The sequence below is a fragment of the Manacus vitellinus genome, unplaced genomic scaffold, assembly GCF_001715985.3.
Source record: "Manacus vitellinus isolate BGI_N305 unplaced genomic scaffold, ASM171598v3 scaffold_43_pilon, whole genome shotgun sequence".
Taxonomy (NCBI): domain Eukaryota; kingdom Metazoa; phylum Chordata; class Aves; order Passeriformes; family Pipridae; genus Manacus; species Manacus vitellinus.
This window is the reverse complement of record NW_021940560.1, coordinates 6,228,080-6,253,071: the sequence shown is the minus strand read 5'-3', so window position 1 is coordinate 6,253,071 and position 24,992 is coordinate 6,228,080. Positions and strand designations below refer to the sequence as shown.

Sequence of the window (24,992 nt, the reverse complement as noted above, 5' to 3'; positions counted from 1 at the left end):
GAGATGGGTGAAATGATATTCCAGCTCCTAAAAGGATCCAGAGAGGAAAAAAAAAATACCTTAAGGCTCAGAACTATTCTGTTAAATATTATCTCTATGTCCATGGCAAGGCTTCAAGTTAAACATCCCGTCACAGGTAGGTGGCAAAGCTGTAAATTTGCTGTTAGATGGGAAGGGCTTTTAATTTTATGACTGAAGTTTACAAAGGCTATTGCAATCAATAGTTTAAATGCAAGAAAATAAAACACGTTAACTGCATGTAAGACTCCAGAGCTTTGTGCTTTGTTTTACTTTTGGTTATTTGCTCTGAAAGGATTAAGTGCTTAAAAAGCTTAAACACATAGGAGGTGATTCTGTTTTCTTTTATTGTGGTATAAATTTGGGATACTTCAATTAAAGTGAATGGGTTTATACAGGTATAAAACTTGTGTAAACACTAAGAGCGTAAGTCCCGTAGACTAAAGACACCAAGAGGTTACTATAAATCGGAAAGATATTGAGCACTTGTTTGTTGCATAACTGTCACTGAGTCATGGGTTTTAGAACAATGTTTTATATCTTTCTTATCCTAGATGTGTAGCTTTCATGTTTGCTGAGAATAGATAGATTTTCCAGAATTATGATTATGTCTTTATGTCGTTCATTTTGCTTGTGGTTGCCATGTTACAAGACAGGGATTTAGAGAAAAAACTCTCTTCGCTTTGTTGGAAATTCAAAGCTTTTCAAAAGTTAAATGATGGAAAATGGGAAAGTTTTAAGACCTGATTTTTAAAAAAAGACTTGAGGTTATTGCTGAGATACAGGTGTGATAGTGTCACTTTGTAAATGAGGCTCATTATGCCCAAATTAAAGACAAGACATTAGTGTGAAGTAGGAAAGAGTGGAGTGGCAATGCAGTGAATAGTGCTGCTAGGCTCTGGAGCTACACTGCAGGAGTGGTAGCAACTCTACTCTTCACCCCTTTGACCATCACTGGTCTTGGGCAGGCAGCAGTGACCTCCAGCTTTGTTACCTCCCATTGGATCAGGAATGATCCCTGGTGAAGCTTTGGTTATCCATCTCCATGCTGGATGATTTCTCCTGCAGTTGCAGGTGGGTGTCACAGCACAAGAGCAGACTTTTGCCATGATTGGAACAGAAACCTGCAGGACCTGCTCTTCTGCTTCTTCTGCTAACTCTTTAGCAGGGAAATTCTGAGCACTGCTTATGATGTGAAAGCTGTTCAGCTTTACTGGCCAAGTTCCCTCCTGGATACCTCAAGCACAAACTTCATTGTTCCTAAACCAGCATTTTTTGTTTGCCAGTTTTCTTAAGCAAATCCAGCTGTCTGGATTCTGGAGTTCCCCATTTGGGATGTTACCTTGATCTAACCATCATCAGTGGGGTCTGTCTTTGAAGTAGCTGGACTTCCTGTACCTCAGTATTGTCAAAAACTGGAACAAGCCTATTGGGAAGCCAAAGGGAAGGGCTGAGTTATTTTAGCTATAGTGAGAGGTCTGTAGATAAATGGGTCACAGCTAGGACTGCAACTATAGTTTGCATCAGTCTCACGAGACATTGGTAGGAGTTAAAATGAGATGTTAAATCTGTTGACATCTGAAATTGTTGTCAGTGACAGGTTTTGGAGTAAAGATCACAAGAGCAGACTGGAGCTGACCAGCTTTGGCTGCAGTGTGTTATGTTCCTCCTAATTCCTGAGTTACCATAATCCTCACCCTCTGGGGATGGAGTGTCTGGATGGATTGACCCCTCAGTTTAACATGGGTACAGCACATTTTTGTTATGGTTTCTCGGTGGCTTTGGTCATCTGCAATCAGTTGGAGAAATTACAGTCATGTAAACTCACTGTGGATATTGCTAATAATTTGCAAGAGTTTGCCAAAGTCAAAAAACACCCCAAGTATTTTCCAACCAGTAATCTCATTTTTTTTTAGCTAATGGCGATTAATAAGCCTCTGTTTAAATATAAATAGAGATTCTGCAGCCTGTTTCTCCCTGTTAAATAATGTTAATTCTCATTGTCTTTAATGTAGTCCATAGGTGGGCAAATGAATGCCAGGTATTGGGCATGCTCCTTAAAACCCTGCAAAGATCTGTCCAAGGTCACCATGTCCATCAGGAATGGTTGTGCGATGGGTTTCCTACTCAGTGGGACAGCAATCTCTTGGATACATTTCTGGGGTAGTGGGCTTCTTAATGGCAGTGAAAATGTTTTAAAAAAATGTTTAATGCTTGGAGATCACGATTTGGTACAGGAAAATTCCATGCAGCTGAGGGCATGTCCAGCTGGGAAAAAGCAAGATGGGCTGATGGGGCTGAGGCTTGGAGCTGGTGAGAGCAGCACAGGCACCGGCTGGGCTCCGATAGCTGTTCCTTATGGACTGCTCAGCAGTGGAACACACTATCCACTTACTCTGGGAGAATATCTAAAGGGATTTTTTTTTTTTTTTAAGATTCAGGAGTTGATGAAGTTTAATTATCTCAGAGCTCAGATTTAGTTATTTTGCATAATTTTAATCACTGATGGCCTAATTTTCCTAGGTGTTAACTCCCGCAGCTCACGCTGAATAGAGAAGCAGATGCTCACACCTCTGGAAATGAGGCTTTAGGATCCAGAGTTCACAGCTGACTTCCTAAGCCAGATATTAACAATGAGTTTTTCTTTAGTCAGGTTTTTTTTCCAATAAATGCTTCCTTAAAAGAACTATTTCCATGGCTGTGGGAAGATGTGTGTGTTCTCTGTGTAAGCTTTTGGTTTTGAAAGTGTAGACCTGAAAAGCACAATGTCCTGAAGTGCTGTGGAGGAGGAATCCTCTTCACCCAATATTTGATGAAGAGCACTTTACTTTTCATTGCCTATATAGTAAGGGGAAGGTTGCATTTAACACTGCAGGCCCAAAAAATGGGATTAGGAACTGCTACAAGAAAAAATTCATGGCTGTGCTTTATATATTATTGGAGTTGAACTATTTGACACTGGTCATGTGAAAAGTATGTTCTTCATTGTTTTCTCTGTTGGTGATAAACCCTATGAGTGTATCCAGGTTTGCACCTGTGTTATTTAAGAGAGCATGACAGCTCATCCAAACAGTAACTGTAAATGAAAAGTAATTGACAGCATTCACAAATGTTTTCCCATGAGTATGTTACAAAATTCAGAAGTGCTTTGTGGCTGGAAATCATTTTATGCCCATACTTACAACATAAGAAGTTTAAGAGAACATTGATGTGTGCTCAGACAAATTAATGTATTTATTTTTCATATAATTTTGAGATGCATGTTTCCTTGCCATAGCTGTAGTCAGGAACATATACTTGCCATGAGGAATACAGGAAATTAAGATGGGAAGGCTTTTTCTGCAGAGACACTCCGTTGTGTTTGAGTTTCCAGAGATCAGTCAGCAGCCAACAAACACTCGTAATTTTGACAACTGTGGATCTGCTGTAAGAAGAGAGAGCATTTGTCTGGAGGATTAAAGAAGGAAATTATTTTACATAGTTTACATTACACAAACCCCAAAGATTGTATGGAAAAGAGGAAACTATAAAATTTAGAGGAATGGAGGAATAAAGCAGCAGAAGTGTGAACAGATTGTTATAAAAACAATATTGCCTAAGATTTGCATTCAGGAAGCTCTGAAAGACTTTGAGCTCTTATTTACTCCCCTCATACTGTGACCTATGAGTCAAAGTGAATTATGCCTGTGAAAACTGTTATGTTAGAAATATGCTCTGCATTTCCAGACACGATGGGGGTATAACTCTCACTTTCCATGGATACACAACACCGTTTTCCCTACGGTTTTAATAAGTTCTTCCTGGCATTTAAGCTGGTACACACCAAAAACTATTGTGTGCACAGCATTCACCTGTCTGTGCCCCAAAACATTATCCTGACTTGAGAACCATTAATGCTCTTTAGTTGTGAATGGAGCGTAGAATAAAAGTATTTTTATCTAGAGCTTGCTGTGTATCACAGCTTCTGGGAACTGGAATTAACTGAGCTACTTTAGCCAATCCCTTGAAGGAATTGTCCCCGCAGAAAATCCACCTGTGCTTGGAGCTCCATTGACATATGCAGGATTTCAGCTATTAAGTGCATTTCAGAGTGAGGTGTTCAGCTCTTGGCAGAGAGGGGTGGTTTAGTGGTTGGAGCCACATGTCTGAAAACTAGTTTTCACACTTAATCAAACCTCTTAATCTTCACTCCTTTTTTACACCCTGCTCAGAGGTGTTGTCAGGATGATTTAGTGTTTCAGAACGCTTCGGAGATTGGTGATCTGGGAAAAGTTTTACACAAGCGCACCAGACACACAGCAAATACTTAACCTGTGTAAATTTAATGCTCAAAATGTTTCAGAATGTTCCCTGTTTTGGATAGGGAAGTGCTGCTATAAGGATTAAACCAATTATATTTTGTCATCCAGTGAAGTACCTCTCCCTTCCCCATTGTCTTTACCTGTTCTGTTTTATTTCCAAAGGTTTGCCTGGAGAACTTCTGAATGGAAAGCTTGCCAGGTGTCTCTCCTCCTTGGCCAGCAGGACCCTCACCACCACAGGCACGCAGGGCTCTGTGGAGGTGGCCTACAAACCCGGGTGGTCTACTGTGTCCAGATCACCATGGAGCTTGGGACACACCGGCTGAAGGAAGGTACGTGTGTGGGGTCACTCTCAAGTGCTGGCCTAAGTAGGTCTGAGTAAGGAAACAGGGAAAGAAAATAAGGAGATAACATGCAGTCATTGGTAGCCTTTGACTAGCTGATGCCCTCCTGGTATCCCTGCTCTCCAAGGCAGGTGTTACTTGGCATCAGAGGGAGGATGTGTTGCGTGGAAGTGCCAGGAGCCACACCCTTCTTGGATGAATTGCTGCCACTTCTGTTGTTCGCTTGTGCTGGGAGAGTTACAAAGGATGAAGGAACTAAATTTTGCTTGGAGTTGACTTTTCTTCCTCTCTCATATATCAGGTAGCCCAGCCCCTCGGTAGCTGAATGCATTTATCTGTCGTGTAGTCCTGGTTTAGAGTATAAAAAAAGATGTCACACTCCATTCGGGATGTGGCTTTAGCCTCTGCTTCAGATTGATACACAGTCTTTCTTGTGATTCGAAGGGGAAAGCAAAAGTAATATTGTCACAACTTCTGAGCAAACAGAAGGTTTTTGGACTCAGGAAGTGAGTTATATTTCTTTTAGAAGAATAATAAGTAGTTACAGATTCACCATGAATAATTCATCATAGGCTGTTTTATTTACTCGATGTAGTGCTCTTGTGGAATGTGTTTTTGAGCAGAGATGTAAGATAATAACAACACAATAGGATATCTTAGATTTATTTACTTACAGAGGCAAAGCAAATGTTTCCTGGATGCCCAGTGTGTGTCCCAGCATCCCACACAGACTCTGAGTTTGTGCATAGTGGCTGCTCCACCTCTCCCAAACATCTGGCACCACTTTGCTCTCCCAACACAACACGCCTCTGTTCTGCACAGGTGTGTGGTGCACAGGGCTTTGAAAGCTAGAAAAGTGCTGTTGATGACAGGTGTGGGACATTTATTAACTGTCTTCATCCTGCTGACCACTTCTGTGGTCCATGTGACCACTCTGTGTTAGGCTGGTGAGCAACAGGTTTGAACTGACTTTATTCGCACGTTATTCTTTGTCAGTGTTGTGAATTACCCCAGAGGATTAGAGGAGTGCATCTGAATTCCTTGTACCAATACATCTTGTGACAGAAGTGGTGCTCTATATCCACTGTGTGATCACCTGCAGGTTTTCCCCTTGTTCAAAGTTCAGTTCAACTTAAAAGTTGCAAGCCCTCTTCTCAACAAAAAACCACCCCAAATGCACTGGGATACCTTTTCCTTGTATTTACAGTTATAACTTTTTAAAAAAAATAATTTCATATAGGCAAAAAAATTGAACATGCAGGGCAATTGTACAAGATATAAATTATTACTGTAGTTTCAAAGCAGTACTGGAGATGTACAGAAGTCCTTGGCAAGTGAGAATCCCATCTACTGGCAGCACAGTCACATGCAAATAGAAAGAGGGAAAACCTTCCCTGTTATCCCTCCCTAGCCAGTAATATTCAGTGTGTCTCATGTACTAGCTGATCAATTTTTGTTTTTTGAATAAATAAGGAATGACATATATTTGGGCTTTTTTTCTTCTGGCAATCTGAACTGACAGAATACTTTTATTCATCACTAGGGCATCTCATATTTTATTGTACCAGTTTTTCAGTGATGAGGAGAAGATGAGGAAGTTAATCCTCTATGTATAAGCAAATATAGAGCCTAATTGCTACCATCAAAAGTACAGTAATTTTTCTTTCTTCACCTCTTGAGTGTCCTTAGAGGGATCATTCAGGAATCAAACAAGCGAGTCTAATAGGATATTACCATCCATCACAGTTGTTATTCTTCTAGTTACTTCCAATGAGAATTTGGACCTAGGCCCAATGACATATGTGAAAGAAGATTTTGTCCTGTGGTCTCTCCAGCAGCATTCTTGGAAAAATATGTAGAATCCTGGTTGGAGACAGGTACCATCTGTGATGTATTTATACATACTGCTCAAAGCTCTTTTATCCCCCAAGGATATCTCTCCCATTTTTCATTTGCTTAGTCTTCCCATCTATTTCTTCCTTTATTAAAATGTGTGTATTTGGAAAGAGAGCACCTGTTTTCTTGAGTCCCTATATATCAGTTATTCCAAAGGTTAAGTCTACAGAAATCTTCCTGTATTTTGATTATAAAATTCCAACTCGAAGATACTGGAAATGGAAAACTCTCATTTAGGTATTACTTTGAGAAGTGCATTGATAAGATTTCACATCTTTCTCCCTGAAGAGGTGACCTAACTAAGAAATCCCTGTCTTGATCCAAGTGAAGTTATATATTTTTTAGGCCTTAAGGAGGAAGCCCATACTTTTAACATGGGTGAGGAGTATTTGGAGGCAGAATATCTTCCAGTCTTTGAAGTCCTTGGTAATATTCTTGCATGCTGAGATTGTTCCATCTAGATGAAGCTGTCAGTGAGCAGTTGGTAAACAGGTAAAGGGAACTCCACATCTCTACTCACTGTGAGGCTTTTGTTAATTTAGACTGAACTTTACCATGATTAGCTTTAAACAGATCTTTGTGTTTTCTTTAAGTATCTCATTGAATTTTAACACATTTAAATTTATAACCCTCAATTTTCACAGAGAGGTCGTCATCTAATACTTCAAGTTTATCGTTATTCTTTTGATATCCAGAGATGGAAGTAGCAAATTTGCATGTTGGAAATGATGTTGCTTTTAAGGAAGAGACAAAGTTTGCACAAAAAGTAGTGTAGAATGTGGAAATGAGGTATCTACAGTACAGCTCTGGTCTGTCCTTTCTGCCCTTCAATTCTGAGTACTCCCTAATCTCTGTGCCTGGACATCCTGTGTCTGGACCAAACTGTAGTCATGGTGGTGGTTACCCTTCTTTGTACCTCTTCACTCATGTGGAAGCTCTTTTAAATAAAGTAGAAAGGCAGACCCTCAATTTATTTTCAAAGCAAGACACTGCCACCATGGGACTCACATATTTTCTTCTCTTTTGCAAGTGGGCTTACAAAAAGAGGTAGGATTTTTGTGACTGTTGATTTTACAGAATTTTACATGAAATGTATTTCCCCACAATAAATTTTAGTTGATCTGGGTGAACATCACTGTCTAGCAATCCCCAGGGTACCAACAAAAAAGAGATTTGGTACAAGTAGGGAAGAATATTATGCAATGATCAGTTCATGAAACCTCTCCTAGTTTGGCAATGCAAATCTCCTCTCAATCACAATAAATGATTCCAATAATGTGGGAATTTAAATTGCTCTTAGGGTCTGGGAGTGGTATCTGTGTTTATGTTCAAACATTTAATAAACATATGTGGTTCCTAGATTTAATCTTCTTCCTCAGGAATTTTTTATCTTCTCTTCTGAAGACCAGGTAGTATCCTTTTGTTTTCTGATAAATTTTCCTTTTTGGATTTATCTAGAAACTGTAACTCTCTATCAGTAGTCTTGGAGATGGCAGCCTTTATAAAACCCACCAGAAGCATTTCCTCTCTTCTCTGAACTAGTTGCCTGCTGTCCCTAGTGACTGGGATTGCTGTTCTCTCCATATTTTCTGTAGCTTTCTAACTAGGGAATCTGTCTGCCCTGTCATTCTTTCATAAAATTTGTGCCTTATATATCTTGACATTTTTTCTTTCTTACTTGTTTGAATGAGATCCAATTTGCCTCTCACTTTCAGAATTTTCTTATAATGTTTTTTGCAGCCTGCCTGCTTAAGTTTTAATTATAGGACTGAAAAGACTTTTGTGAAATGGTCTTCTCCCTTGAATCCTCTTTATTGTTTACCCAGCATAGTAAACTTGGCTAATAAAATGTATCTCTTATTACTTTCTCACCAGCAAATCACTGCAGGTTCCTATCTTTTTAATCCTTGTTATTTTCCATCTGAAAATGCACATAAAATTCTTAGACCTGTACGAGGTTCTAAAGTCTTGTCTGCAGTTTTTTTGCTTAATGATTGTCTCCATCATATTTGTCTCCTTATATTTATTTTTATTTGATCTTGAATTTCAATAGCAGGTGTGTGAGATAGTTGTACCTTCATTATTTTTGGATACCTTTTAGTGTTACCCTGCAAAGCTATTTCTTACAGAAATCTCTTTCCTTTGAGAGACATTCAGCCCTCCCCTGTTAGTAGACATATTATCTTGACTGACTTACTCCACTGTAGTTCCCCAGCCTATACTAATTTTTGCTTTATTTTTAGGATGCAATTCCACCTGGTTCATCTTAAATCAATTTTTTTTATAAATTTGTGTGTCACCAGCTGTAGCAGCAAAACCTCCTTTAGTCTGTTTAGAGTTAAGGACTTGGAAAATACTCAAGTACCTTTTCAGGTCTGATGGTTACTTTCTGATCCATCCCTGTGTGTATTCCCTTATGTAGTTTTGTCTTACAAGCCACTTTACTGACAGAATCACAAAATGGTCTGAAACTGAAACTGTTCCCCTGCACTTCCATCTAACTCCAACTTATATGACTCTCAAAATGATGATTTTATGGCCTTTATACTTTCTTGTTTTCCTCAAAATATTGAGCTTTCTTCCTACTGCTGATAGACAAAAATATCTATTCCTTTCTTATCTGATGAGTGAACTTTTCAGACTGTTCTTGATTCCCATATGGGAGATGTTTTGGCACTGTGTTTTATTTTCCAGAAAATGGTGCCTCTTTGGAGTTTGCACAGAGATTAATTTGAGAACTCCTTTCATTCGTATCTTGTATTATTCTCTGCTTTTCCTCATCTTTTTCTTTCTGCCCTTTTGTCTTTTTTAGCTCTAAAATATTCTGGTTTTCCTTCTTTGCTCTGTACACTGTTTCCTAATGAAGGTTACACATTTTTTTCCCCTGCAAGTTCTTTGTTCTGCTCTGAATCATGATCTTCCAGTGCTTGTCTTCTGGGGGATTAGTGTTTCAAATTGGTACATGTGGCATCTGTTCAGTAAACTATGGAAGTGGTTTTGGGAAGAGAAAAATACCAATGAAGAATCCGATTTGTGTGTGCCACCGTCCCCTTGGGTGCCAGGTGTCTTGTGAGCCACCAGGTCCAGCTCTTTAGAAACTGGAAGTTGGTTGTGCAGGTTGTTGTCATTTATGGCTGTTGCCATCCTGCATATTTACTGGGAAAAGACTGTGTTGATGGAGATAAGCTGCCCGTAGGAGTTGATGCAGGTTCTGCACTGTTGGAGTGAATATGAGCCCTGTGAGGAATACGAGCCCTGTATTAAATGCACACCTTTTTTTTTTTTTTTGGTTTTGTTTTGTTCTTGTTCTTGCTGTTATAAATTTATGCTGGTGAAGCTGCAGGAATGAGAAGATTAATTTACTCTACGGAAATTAGAATTTAAGAACTTTGATGTTTAAATCCTGTTGTCCTTGTCTGGTTTATGAAGTTGAAAAAGAATAGGTTGGAATATATTAGTAATGAGAAAACTTGACTAGAACCATGGTGGGGGAGAGAACTGATGGTCAGCAGTGGTGTGAAAAAAGCTTTCTTCTGCTGACTCATGGTCCAGCAATAGGAGCATCCAACCTGGGGCTTAGTTGACCTGAATCCCAGAAACCACATTCTCAAGTGGAAGAACAACCCCCCCAAGGACCCCTCTAGTCCCAAACTAGCAAACTAGTTGTTTGTCACTGGGATGACCGCACTGGCTTGAAAAGATGAGAAATACACCTCTGAAGTGTGAAATATATTCAGGGAAGTCTGCATCAGATTTATATTCTGGGATGCCGAGTTATTGATCTGTAAGCTCACCAAATGCTGAGCAGAATTTATGAGATACAACTCACATAATGGAAAAATAAATATGTAACAGCTGGCTTCTTCGGGGGAAACCCTTTAGAAGCAGGAGAGGAAATGATTTTATTCAGATCGTTGCAGTGCTTGACAGTAGTGTTTAAATGCGTATTTCAAAAATTTTAGTTTGAATCCATTAAGGAAAAAAGCATTTTCCCTAATGTCTTTTAGAGGTATAATATTTTCACTTCTTTCATGTCTTGAAACTAATTAAACTAAAATGAAGAGAATAATGTATAAAAGGGCTTTGACAGTGAAAGAAGTGTGCCTTTAAGAGATCCCTTATAAAGAATGGGCCTTTTTTTTTGTCAATGAGCTATCTGTTATGACCATGAAATAGTTATACTTTTATAAATACTTTTATTTGTATAGTTGGCCATGGTATCTAGCAAATAATATGCAGCCCAGTTAGTTCACGTGAGATACGAGGTTTTGGTTCAGGCTTTTACCCTTGAAAGCTAAGATTTTAATTGCATCTGTATTTTTGTCATTATTTCCTGCCACTGGAACTGGATTCATTTTATTCAAAACAGTGATGGTTTGTTCTGCGTAATTTTGTCCTGTTGTTGTTATGAGGCCAGGGAGCTGCATTGTGTTCAGACAATAACATTGAGTCAGATGGAAAATTAAAAAGATTTGTATGTACGAGGCGACGCCACAAACTGGGACACTGTGGAGAGAGAACGGAGCCAACGGTGGCTGGGCTTGTCCTGGAACAGAAGACATTGGAGATAAATGAAATGAAATTTTCATGTGTTTTCTTCACTGTTTCTTAGGTTTTTTTCCCTGTTTTCCTTGTGACTTCTCTCACCCTCTCTGGTGGTCTGTCCCAGTGATTTCCAGCCTTTCCTGGGTAGCAGCCAAAAGGCTCGAACATCCCGCAGAGCCCTTTTTTCCTTCCCATCATTGCCTTCACTGCCATCCCAGCATCCCTGTTGCCTCCACTGTTTTTCCTGGACACTCTTAATGACTTGTCACTTCTGGTCTGTTCAGTCATGTGGCTGCTGGTGGGAAGCCCCACGTTCACTCTGAATTTTTGCCAGATCTGTGGTTTCTGCTGTTAATCTCCACAAATTCTGCTGCAGCAAAACAATACAGTATTCCAGCTGGGATCACAGTCCTGTTGTACAGCAGAGGATATGGATACAGGGGGACTTTTTGCCTGTGTCACTTTAATAAAATTGTGAGGATCTTTATTGTTCTGGAATACATTAAACCATTGTTGCTCTTGGCAGACCACTATTAACCCTCTTTCATGCTGTGATCAGCCTTCTATTCATACGTTGTTCCTTGTCTATTAAATAGGTTTTAATTGAAAATAGGACTTCAACTTTGTGCCTGGTGACTTCAAAACTAATTGATTCTTCCTAAAAGCCTAAAGGAACCCTTTCCATCAGGCATGGCGTGCATTAGGCTCCTTAATGGAGGGATGCAACGGGCTGGGATTGGTGCCATTTCTAGGCTGCTTAAACTGCACTCACCACTTCTCCCTTGTGTAATATTTTGGTTTTGCTGTAAGTCTTTCAGGTTAGAGAAATTGCTTACAAATGTTGTGCTGGGTTTATCCCTATTGTGTTTTACACACAAAGGTGTTTTTATAGCATAACTCATTCCTTTGTGATTTTCTCAAGTAATTTCCCTTTGTATTGATCCAAGTGTCTTTGGTTTATAAGTCTTGGCAGAGGCAGTAAGAACTTTCACAAGGATATGCCATCCCTTTCTGGTACCTTTCTCGTACCCTGGAAATCATTAATTTGGGTTAGTTTTGCCAAAAGAAATGGTAAACATATGGATTTATTTCCTTCAGAATTGAATACTACCTAAAATACGGTTGCACCAATATGTAAGAGACAGACCTGGTATCTCTGTGTGTATGCCAGATATGTTAGTGATATTTAGAAATGTCTCATTTTGATTTTAATATCAAAAATACTTGGGTTTTCATTGTAAAAGGGAAATGTAGTTAAGGTCCAGGAAAAAAAAAGTTATTTACCTCCTGAGGAGTTGAAAAACCGTATTTGACAGGAATCCCTGCGTCCAAAATGCTACCCTATGCATTTCTCCCTCTTTCTGGTCAGCATTGCTTTTAACATCGTGTTGGTATGTGTGCCTGCAAGTATCTGTCCACATGACTGTATTCAAAGATAATTTATTTATTGGCTGAAAATTACATTATGGAAATAATCATATCAGAACTGATTTCCTCTTCCACTCTTCCTCCAAGTCATTACCTCAGTAAAAATATATAGGGAAACAAGACACTTTAGAACCCAATTTATTATCTCCTGCTGGTAGCAATAACCTGAAAATAACAGCAAATAGTAAAATTCCAACTTGAGGCAAGACACTGGTGCTGGGAACAGCTGCAGTTGCATTTATAAAGGAGAGATTCAATATAACAGCTATAGAAATGTGCAATGTTTTAGAGGCTCCCAGATTAGTACTTGATTGCTTTTCCAGGTTTGTTCTATAGATTGGGAAGAACACAGGATTTTAAAAGGTAAGAACAAGTGTCATAAATAAGCTGCTACTTGAATCAGAGATGTTGCCTCTCCCTCCCTCTTTGCTTCCCTGGCTTCTGCCTTTTCCCTTCCCCTCCCCCAAGAAAAAAGGGCTGATATTGTTCCAAGAAAATAGTTACACAAAAAGCACTTTTTCTATATGAATGTAGGAAAATGCCATTGCAGAGTCAATTATTGAAAAAATCAGAAGGCTGGCCTGTTCCTAAAGACATTTCTAGCAGTTGTGTTCATTTATCATAGGCATAATGTCAGGCTTTTTTCCTGAATAGGACATCCCCAGCCAGGCTACCTGTGCCATTTGGAGGCTGCAGTGTGGGAGGATTTCGGTGTTTAAAAGGTTCACAGAAAAAGTCCACTTTATCCTTAGTTTAAAATAAAAAAAAAAAAAAAAGAAAAAGAAAAAATTGTTAGGGTATGCAAGAACAGCAATAGAAAATCACATCAAGCTTTGAAATAAAAAGATGGAAATCAGAGATTTTAATCAAATGACTGAAAAGGAATGAAATTCTTTTAAAGAGGACTCTGCTGGTCCATCCAGTCACTCTGGCCATCGTGCTGGAAACTGTTGCTCTCTGTACCTGGCTGGTGTTGGAAAAGGATGGTGTTGTATGTGCATATACATGGTGTTGTAGTCAGTGTAGAGTGAGTAAAAGCTGGCACAGACCTAGAGTGTATTTGTGTATTTGGTTAGAATGGTATTTGCTGATTTACCTTTTATGGAATATAAAGAACTACCTAAGGAAGTGAGTAATCAAGCAGTCTTACTGCAGTGACAGGTAGGATGTAGGTCCTGGGAAAAGAACTCCCAGTGCTAGAATTAAATGGGGCATCAGCCCGAGGGAGGAGGAGGAGCAGCAGGAGATGGTTGGCAGGGAGAAGAAGGCAGGGATTTCCTTCAGAATAGGAAGAATCCTTCAGAACAGGAAGACTTCCATGAGTCTGGGATGGCTGGTAGCCCTTTAACTTTTTGTGATCAATTTTTCTTGTTTTTCTTTTATCCAAAATCAATTTAAAATACCCTTGGGCGCACTGGTTGGTTTTCAAGGCAGGAGAGCAATCTGACTTTATAGAATGGCTTCCATGTTTAAATAGTTAAATTCAATATAGAAATCTAAAAAGCAGTGAGGAGGAAAGAGCCATTCCTGGCACCGACAGACACCTGGAATTAGAGCAGAGTAGGACTTCATTCCTTGTGTTGACCATCTGCACTCAATTTTATTTCCTTTCATTTCTTCGGGTGAACTCTCAAAAACTGATACAGTTTTGCAAAGCTTGATGCTGGAAGGCAGGTTAAGCCATGCATGAGACTTCTTGGTAAAAGAAATACTCTTATCTTTAAAACTCTAATATTTATTTCATTCTGTCTGTCACTTCTCTTGCAAGGTCTCCAGAAAAGGTCTCTCTGTGTGAGCATTCAGGTGAATTGGATTTATACCACCTTGTTCAGATCTCTAAATGAACATGTCAGAGGCCTTACAGTGTCTCAGAAGTCATTCAGAAAATGGTCTTTTTTACTAATATATTATCTTTCAGCTGAGTATTAAATCACACTGTTGTTTAATCCTGTTATTCTGATGAGCTGGAATCATAAGCACTGATATTGTCTGAAGTCTCAGCTTCAGGATGTGCAAATCAAAATGTATGGGGATTTTGAGCACTGAAGTCTTGTGTTCAGAAAAAAAAAAAGAACTTGTGTTTTTCTTCAAATGATTCATTTTAAAGAAAGTGGTAAAATATCAGAAAAAGAAAAGATTACTCATATATTGGGCATGTTTTTATAAATTCTTTTCAAATCAATTCCATGCATGGAAGCAAAGAAAAACAGACATTAAAAATAAAAATGAGGATAAAACAAACTCAGTAGCTATAAAAATTAATGAAGTCTTGGTAATACCATGGCAGAGTAAACTCAAACAAGCCTTTTGAAAGACTTCTTTGATATTGATTTATCTAAAGAGACAGCCAAATTCAGCCCATAATGTAATTAAAATGCAATATCATATAATGACTCAGAAGATAGATGAAGAGTCTTTCCTGTTCTTTTCCTTCCTTCCTCTGCCCCAAATAAAAAGGTGAGGGAAGTTAATTGAAACTAGAAATATCTAATGTTAAATGGAAATACAAAGAGAGTCAAGTTTCCAGACTTATTGTTGGTATCAAGTAAACTGGTCCTTGGCAGAATTTGGAGTCAGCTCATTTCTGGGATAAAGAGAATTGGAGATCCATGCCTGGCAACTCCAGTAAATGTCTCACCTCCCAGGCATGAAAGATGCTTCCTGCATGTGTCTGCATAGAAGAAATCGAGATCTCTGCTCAATTTTATTGGAAGTAGATGAACAAAATTCAAAAGTATGGACCCTTCATCCATAATCCAGAGGTGGCAGTGCCCCTGAAGGGAACGGGGATGGGGAGATTCCCCCATGCTTGGATTTTAGTCACCTGCCTCTGCCTGGCTCCCAGTTGCAACATGAACTTTTTGGATTTCCTTCTTAGATGTCTTTCTATCCAGTCTGGTATAAAGAGGCCATAAATGCAGGGATTAGATTCCAGTTTATTGCTCCAGCATTGTCAAAAATCAGCACTGAATTTAGATTTAAAGCTCCTGTTTACCACTAAGCATAGTCTTAATTGGCTTGCTGAGTACGGACAATTTAGATCAAACTTCTACATGCCTTGCTGAACACAGGATTAACTTTTTGCTCAGGGAGATAAGACCCTGAAAAAAACCACTGGATTTTGGTGCACTTTGGAAAACTAAGGTCAGCAGTAAACTCCTGGAGCGCTGTCAGGGCGAAGTTGCAGCCTTGATTTCCTTTTTTTTTCTTTTATCTCTTAGTTGCTAGACCAGTAGATGGGAAGCTGTGCCAGGGTCCTGCTCCCTCCAGCTCCCAGGTGTGTCACCTGCCGTGCCCGGCCGAGTGTGTGGTGTCCCTGTGGTCGGCGTGGGGTCCCTGCCTGCACGAGAACTGCCAGCACCGCCACGGAGCCAGAGGTGAGGGCAGCCCTTCTCTGTTCCTTGGGCAGCACTGAGGGGGTCTAAGGCAGGCCATGGAATATTACAATAACATTGCAAAGGCAGTGGTGTCAAATTCTACATCGGGAGCTTAATGTGTTTTCCTTTTAAAAATTAATCGAACATAGGATGAAGCTCTTAGGTGTGTGTAGTGGAATGTGACCTTTAAAAGCTTTTTACAGTTATTTGTGTGAGAAATAAAAAAAAAAGATAAGAATTTTTCAAGCTGATTCAGATCCCTTTATCCTGCACTGCACTTGTAAGAAAGGAGGATTTCTTGGGCTGGCAGCAGCCAGGCTGCTCCTCTCTGATTCCCCTTGGAAGTCCTGCTGCGTGCCCGGATTCCAGGGCAATGCAGCTGGCTGGAACGTGTCAGGACTAAGGTGCATCCCACAGCCCTGAAATCTGCAGTCTGCCTGACCCAAGAGCTTGTTCTATTCTCCTGGGTTTAGTTTAAATTCCTGAAGAAGGATATACAAATATAATTTAACCTCCCCTGGATTTTAATTGACTGCTGTACATGTTTGTTGCTGCAACATATTGAGATTCCTTGCAGAGCCTTTCCTAAGACTCTGAGTTGGAAAGATGACTGTTGGAGTCCATGTCAGGGAGTGGATATTATTGTTTGGATATTACACTTTTCTGAAAACTGCCTAAGTTTGTGAAATGATTTGAACTGGTCAAAATTTTTCAAATTAAAAGAGAAATAATAAAAAATAAATCTTCAAATATAAATACTTGCAAAAGCATTTCATGTTTGAATAGTTTTGAGTAATTTCTTTTTACTTATTTGAGAACTGTGAAAGTTTGATCTGTTATGTTCTTTGGAATGTTTTATTTTTAATTTCCTTTTCTTTTTCATGGGCAGAACATTTCCACGTGGCCTCTGCTAAGGCTGTATATTTGCCCCTGCTCTGAGACTGTTGGAGGAAAGACCACCATATATTTTTTTCTGCCTTTTTCTCAGAATTCTGTGTCATTTACATAACAGGACATGCTGAAAGATACTTGTGTATTAGTTCTGCATTTTATGTAGCAACATGACTTTTGGCTTTATTCAGAAGGAGGTAGATTATGTAATCAATTCTATGATTATTTCTGTAACCTTTTTCTTCCACTTTACATTTGAATCTTCCAGTTTAATAGGATGTCATTTCAAAGAGGTCTGATATGCATTATGTATCAGAAAACCTTACACCTTCATAAAGCAGAATACTAATTTCTTAGTAAACTGCTCTGCTGTGTCTCAAAACAAATCTTTTGGTTAGTGGATTCCCAGGCAGAATATAGATGTCCTTTATATCTTCAGTTCTTTAACTGTTCCTCTCTTTTTATATTAATGCTGCTATTGCATTAATGTATGCATCACTGGTAAATTTCTGTATTTTGACATGTGTATTTTTATCTGATGTTGATAAAAGGGAAAAAGAAATGTGAAAAATGTGGGTTGCTGGAATTCTTTTACACACTCAGATTTTTCATGGCCGAGCTGTGGGCACATACAGCCAAGTGGGCACATATAGCCAAGTAGACACATACAGCTGAGTGCCATCCCAGCCAGTCCAGTTTGTAAATGTTGTACTCTTGTTTATCCCCCTGTTCCAGGTGCCCTGTATAGTCCTATTCCTGCTACGTGATTGTATAAATATTTTTGCCGTTGTCCAGTTAATTTGGTTCCGCTTTTTCCAGGCTTTAGGATGAGACAAAGGCAAGTGATTGTGGATCCAGTGGGCACCCTGGTGGGCTGTCCCCATTTAGTGGAGTCTATTCCTTGTGAAGACCCTCTGTGCTACGAGTGGGTCGTTTCAGAAGGAGAATGTGTGGCTGACCATGGGAAATGTGGGCCTGGACACCGCATCCTGAACGCCGTCTGCAAGAGCAGGAAAGGTGAGCAGTGGTATGGTCTCAAAAGCCATTTGTGGTTTTTTGTGTCTCCTAAAATGACATTTTGCTGAAGACATTTGTGAGTATTTAAAGTATCTCTGTACTGAATTTTCATGGAAGTTTGAGCTTTTTGAGTTGGCTGTGTTGCTCATGAGAGCCTGGTGCTGATAGGACTTGGGATTTTGCCTGGAGCTTCCTCTTCTATTTTATCCTAAGGGAGATGACTCACCAGTGCAGGTCATGTGCTGTCATTCCTGGCCTTATCACCACAAAAGTGGGATGCCAGTGTCCTGGTTCTGCCTAGAATCCTCCCTCTTGCTCATCTTGTACTAAACTGAGGCTGTCACTCAGGTCAGCAGCACTATGGGCGTTCAAAATCTTAACCCAGTCCTTAGCATTTCTTCTATCCTCAGTTTTTAGTGTGTGGTCTGAATGTTTATCTTGTGATAACCCTGTTACAGTCATGAGAAGGGATGCTTGGTTGCGCTGCCAAAATTAATACAGGACTAAGATGTCACTGAAATGATTGTACCAAGTAATCCTTCACTTGGCAGCAGTTTGAGACCTGCAGTTGGAGACCTGCAGAGTGTTCAGTGTACAAGTTGCTAATAATGAATAAGTACATTTTTATATGACGTTTACAAACAACCAGCAAGATGTTATTTCTTGTGTTTGGTTTGAACCTCAGCCAAAGGTTTCATTCCTTGATAAGGTCAGTGTTGTCAGATCTTTAGATTCAATTACTTGGAGCACAATTTTGCAGTCCTTAGTCGCAGCAAGACTGTGCTATCATCTCAAAAGTGGCAAAATTGTGCAACTTTAGAGCCTGATATTATGTCTGAAATGGAGAATTGTTCTTTTACATGGTGCTGAGACCGATCACAGGAAACAGTTTCAAGTTGATAACAGGAGGGGTTAATTGGCAAGTGGTTAAAATAGTGTGTCCTTCACGAGGCATTAGAACCTGACAGAAAGAAATGATGGCTGCTTTGTCTGAAGAGCACAGATTCTCCTGAAATACATTTAAATCTGCGTGGTTTTCTAGTAAATTTTTGAGAATGGGGAGAAAAAGAAATCTTCAACTGTTATAAAATGACACAGCCAGAATATAGTGAGGAGCAAAGAGCTGACTGTGGATTTTGTCTGAGTGGTCTCTGCTGATCTGTGATCGTAACTGGAGGTCCAGGCCTGTGGTGTAGCCTGCAGATGGATGGTGTTGCTAAGGAGCACCATGTACTTCACGCTGTTAGAACTGTGCCAGCATCCATGTCTGTGCACCAACTTGTGGCTGGGAAGGAGAGCACGTTCCAGGGCAGAGGCTCCTTGATCTCTGATCAAACTGTTCTCTGTGGCTATGATCCTACAGAAGCCAGGCCTTTGAAGTGCCTCTTCTTCACTCAGTTGTTCAACAAGGTATTGGAGATCTCACAGTACCCTTTTAGTTTCAATTACTCTGTGCATATTCTAGTTACAAAATAAGCATTCTTCCCACCGTGCCACCTCGGGACAAACATTGTCACTAGACGTGATCAGTATCCAGTCATAACTGAGAAGGTTTCACAAGGAAGCATCTGTATCACTAGGCAGGTTAGAAGCACTGCTTAATAGTACTTTTAAGCTTTTCTGAGTTTTTGGTTGTGTAGGAGAGGTCTGGAAGAGTCCTTAAAGTAGAAGTTGGAAAAAAAAAAATCAAATTGTTTCTTCTTCCCTGAATCCAGTTACATTAGTTGCTTTGTTCATAACCTTGTTTCCTTCTGTAATATTCTCTTAGGTAAATTTCCTTTGCAAGAAGTAGTTTCTCTTTTTAGCTAAAAGCTGGAATAAGTGTCAGACTGGCATAATGTGTTTTACCTGGAATAGCTGGTTAGTTGGTAGTAGGAGGCCAGGAGGGAGTCATGTGAAACACGATATATCAATTACAGGTAAAATAGCATAAGGCCTATGCTCATGCTTACCATTGTACACATGTTCAATATTCTGTGCAAGTAAGGGTCCTGCTGAAAGCATTTAGGGTAGCTGTATTATGTGCTGGCATTTGCATTTACTTGAGCATCTTTTCTAGAATTCACTTCTGTCTCCTAAAATCCAGTAATTTATCCAGTCATTCCATCATCCATGCCTGGCATTGTTGTTCAGTATTCCCACTGAAAGCCTACAAGGATGAAAATAATAATTTTTTTGGACCCTGTTACATGACAAAATCCAGTGTATCATCATCTTAATAACAATTCATTTGGGCCTGGAGTATGTTCATTAGGGTACTTTGGGTCTTCTCTGTCTGCAAGACGCCTTCGTTTTCACATGAATGCTAGACTTTTTGGCACTCTTTTTCCTGTTCTTGCTGCAGTGTGTTGGTTGACTTCTCTTGAGAAGGAGCTGATCTCAGTGCTGTTTGTGTCAGCCATGATGCAGAACAGCTTGGCATCACACATTCTTGCCCTTGCCCACCTTCGCTTCTTTCTCCGTCCACAGTGTGACTGAACCTGAGTCCTTCCCCAGCCTGTGCTCTGCTGTGTAACACTGAGCTGTTCTGTGCTGCTCCCCATGGCTCAGAGACAGGAGGCCCTTTTCATGAGGAGACTGTTTTTTCACTTGCCTAAAACAAGCTTCAATCACACCAACTGCAGTGGAGGGGAAGTGGCCGTGTCTTCAGTCCTGCCCCGTGGCAGAGGACTTTGCTGCTGCTGCTGGACCCTGTGGGATCCAGCTGGACTAAACTTCCCTCCAGCAAGGTGGAGCTTGGAGGTGCCTCTTTCTCTCTGAAATATGTTGATAGACAGCAAGTGAAGTTCACAAGGCATTAGCCCTTCTCTGTCCATGGTGCCAACCTGTGCCATGAGAGAGGTGAGCAGAGAGCAGTGGATAACAAACAGGTTCCTCCGGCTGAAACTCCACCTTTGAATCCCTTGTAGTGTCCTTTCTTCCCACGTTAAAAATCCATCCTTTCTGGTGAGATTTTGTGGTACTGACCCAGGTAACAAATGGTTGCTGGCCTGAGCTGGAGTTTGGACAACCCAGGAGCATGTCACAGATGGATCTAAACTGTGGTTTGCAAGGTTTCTCTGAAGACTTCCCTCTCAAAGCAGTATCTCTTTGTAAGGACTTGTATGAATTTCAGTGATGTAGCACTCGTACTTCCACTTGATCTAGAGGTACAGAAATGACTTTTTGTTCCTTAAATAGGTTAATCTCTAATAATGAAGTGGCCTCCACAGAGCACATACTGTGTACAGCAGTTTTTTTATGGAGTAGCTGGAGTCTGTAATTTGTGATTTGTGGTACTTTGGCATAAATGAGAAGTAATGAGAAGACAATAATAATCTCATTACTTTGTCATTGTTAGGTGTCTGCTCCCACTAGCAGTGTCTCTAATCTCTGTTAATAAGATACTGAACATGTATATGATGTGTGTGAGATGCTCTTACTGTCTGGTCCATATCCCTCGAGTGCTCTTCTTCTGTATCAACAAAAGACAGTGGTGTAATAAATCAAATGAAATAAAATAATGCATAGAAATGCAATGTGAAGTAATGCATAGAATGGCAAAAGACCTCTATTGCATGCTTTTTCCAAACAAAATTTTTCAGCAAAGTGTTTTTTATTTAGCTAGTGAAGGACGATGGATATTTTTGGGAAAGTCTGCAAAGCCAAAAGACTACTATAGGAAAATTGATGATGATACTGAAAATTGGATGGTGTAAGTGTATCACTGGGTACATGGATCTATAATTCAGATCAAAGAATTTATTTGAAAACTCTTTTTTTTATATTCACAGACAACTCAAATTATTTGTGATTTGTCTCAGAGTTGTTGTTTTCGGCTTTCAACAAGGAATTGAATAATTGCCTGTTTGTAATGTATTCTTGATCAGATAGTTGCAAGTATTTGACATTTGATTTTGGGCAGTTTTGATTAGAACTGATGGACATTACTGTGCATTGACCAGATGAAAATAACTCTCTAAAAACTTGCCAGTTCACAAAACATGGACGTGGTTAAAACTTTCTCATTTTCAAGTGCAATTGGGCAGTAGCCAAAATGTATTGCAATTCTTTTTTTTGAAGACAATGATCATAATAATCTTTTGTGTGCTCTGCTGCTTCTGTCTGTGCAAGAGGTACAAGCATTGAGAGTATGGTGAGTGAAGGGGAACTCAGTGCTGTAGTAGAGTGCAGAAAACTGCAGATAACCTTAGACAGCAGGACTTGGCTCAGGATCAGCAGGTAGAACCTCAGTCCAGTCAGGAGAAGTTCTGCCTTCATGGGTAGTTTCATAGTTGTTTGATTTAAGTGCTAAGAAATATATAAACATGTATTTTAACTCATAAATGTTGTTGGGTTCAGTCTGATGAAGCAACTTGGGCACCCTTTTTATTGTTATTTTCCATATCTATTTTAGGCTGCAATAATGATAGAAAATAAGATTGAAACAAGACAAATGCCAAACCAAACTGTGCTTTTTTTTTTTAGAAATGCCCGTTGTGTAGCTTGTGAACAGAGTAGTCATTATGGCAAGGAGTACAACCTGAGAACGTACGTAAGGGGAACTATAACAATAAATTCGTGAAATAACAAGTATGACTCATAAAAGTAACAATTCCTTTTCCGAGCATTTTATAAATGTTTCTGACAATACTATAAACGAATTCTCACCTATTAGCACTGCTCATGAATAGATTGTAAAATATTATTATTCAGAATCATACCCACAAGTCATCAATCTATTTTGTTGTAATTCCCATGTCATCATTTATTAATTTGCTTCTGCTTGTTCTGATTCCTACCAGAAGAATTATTAGTAGCAAAGACAGTTTCTCTGTGACAGTGAACAGCATATTGTCTAAGTAATCAAAAATATGGAATAGTTCATACCCAAAGGCTTAATTGTTTTAATCAGAAATTATTAGATCAGCAACAAGGTTTAATGCAGTGGTCGTGTGATTTTGCTGGATTCTGGCTCTTTTGCTCTACTCCTTGTTAACAAGTCTAGTCACAGCTCAAAAGCTACTGAGTGTTTGCCTTTCTGTAGTGTCAGCTTGGGTGTCAGGGTTTCTTCGGTCTGTGGGAGTTAAAATTCATAGAATCAGAGAATGGTTTGGCTTGGAAGGGACCTCCAAGACCATTTCATTCTGACCCCCCTGCCATGGGCAGGGATAGCACTCACTAGGCCAGGTACCTCAGGGCCCCATCCAACCTGACAATCTAAACTTGTGGAGTTGTCTTCCTTTTTGAGAACAGTATTTATAATAGTTCTGAATAATCTCTCCCTTCCTTATTCATACACAGTTCATGCAGTGCTGGGGAGATGCAGATGTTGAGCCCAGAGGAGCAGAGTCCAGAGGGGCCCAGACAAATGCTGCTGCCTCTCTTCTCCTGTAGCACCCAAAGGACTATTCCTAGGACCTGTCACAGAAACACCATCTGCAGCAGCTTCTGCCTCACCTAGTTTCCTCCCAGGAACTTTGTGGGTTTCTGTGCACTCTTCCCAGCCATACCTGACAAATTAATGTCAGGCAGGTCTCAGGACTCACAGCCGTAAGGGGCGAACATCCCTGCTGCAGACAATCTGCCAAAGTGGTGGCTTAGACATAAAACACTTCCTGCCATAGCTGTTGTGGTGGCAAGATGTTTTCTTTAACTAGTCTCAGTGGAATGAGCTGCTGGCTTCAAGCTGCAGGATTTACCTGGGCCTGGGATCACTGAGCCTGGGATGACTGAGCCTCGGGGCTGCTGGACACGGGGCTGCACGAGTGGCAGCGAGGAGAGGCAGGAGCTGAAATCCTTCTGGAGTGAAAAATCAATTGTCCTCGTTTCGGCAGTGCGATGCCAGAAGAAGAAACAACCTGACCCAAACCCCCCAAGACCCCAGGGTGTATTTGCAGAGGTTGGTGAGTAGAAGAAACCCACAAAATAAGGGTGTTCACTGAACTTCTAGGCCTGTTGCTTCTTTTGGTTTCAAGCAGAAAACCTGTATATGAGCACTGCTACTGCTGTTCTGGCAGTACTGGGGACAGTAGCTTCAGTTTTGTTTTATTTCTCTCTTTATTTCTTTGATTCTAGGCAGTTGGTATCTAGAATGTGACACTTGTCAAGAAAACAAGGGGGTTTTTCTTTTTAAATGTTAGTAAGTTCACTGAAAAAATACACCTTTCGATTGAAATATGTCTATTCCCAAATTTCTGTTTCACCTGACAGTTTTATTTGTAAAACTGGAGAACATTATTTCAGAGTTAAAATATTTTCTTTCAGCATTTTTAGATCAAAGGGTTAATGTTTGGAGTTTTTTTGATAAGTGAACTAGTCTTAAACAAAATTAAAAAATCGAATTATTTTTAAGAGGTTGTTAACATAAAAGCAAAATATTCCTTTCATATTAAACAAACATTTTGCCTTATCTTGAAATTACTTTTTTCCTAAATCCACCCCCAGTCTCTCTTCAGACTACTTTAAACAGTTATACAGTTTTTCTTCCTTTTCCTTTTTTTTTTTCCTTTTGTTTTGGTTCAGTGCCCAAACAGAAATCTATTATTCACACGGCTCGATTGACAGAGCAGACACTGAATTCCTGTTGGAATTGAAGCAAAGAGTAAAGGGAAGTAAGGTAATCAAAGCAGTGTTATTTTAAGATCCAATATTATGTTCTGCCATGGGTTGACAGTGAAGCTCTGCACTTACAGAAGCTGAAGACTCTTTGGGGGTAGGATGTTAACAACAGTGTGCTCAGTTACCTGTCTGTGCTCCCAGGTCCATCCCAGCATGTCCTGTGGTCCCTAAGAAAGGCTCTTCCCAGGGACAGCCTACAATATGTTCTCCCACCTCAATCCTCCAGGAAGAAGGGGCTTCAAGGAGAGATGACAGCTGGTTTTATTCCTCTTTGAGGGCATGAAGGTAGCAGTGTCCTGTTTCAACATGAATCATAGGATCACTTAGGTTGGAAAAGACCTCTAAGATCATCGGGTCCAATCTCAGCAAGGCCAAGTTCTTACTTGGGTAGAATTCATGATTTTTCATTTTGCAGTGGATTAGTGATACAGAGTGAATTTGCAGAGTCTGTTTTATTTCTCAGAGAAAAGACTGCATTCAATTTATTGAAAATAAGTCTGAAATACATTCTTTGTGACATATCAATTTTCATTGATGCATCAAGTCCAGTGACACAACACTGTATCTAATGATAC

General features: G+C 39.8%; 1 protein-coding gene across 1 annotated transcript in view; it reads left to right on the top strand.

Annotated features, from left to right (window-relative positions):
• THSD7B (thrombospondin type 1 domain containing 7B) overlaps window positions 1–24,992 on the top strand; it is a 264,674-nt gene that overhangs the window by 75,421 nt on the left and 164,261 nt on the right. Inside the window, exons 5-7 of the mRNA XM_029962200.1 lie at window positions 4,482–4,651; window positions 15,754–15,909; window positions 17,620–17,817. Of these exons, the coding sequence (XP_029818060.1) occupies window positions 4,482–4,651; window positions 15,754–15,909; window positions 17,620–17,817 (524 nt within the window). The remainder of the gene's footprint in view (window positions 1–4,481; window positions 4,652–15,753; window positions 15,910–17,619; window positions 17,818–24,992) is intronic.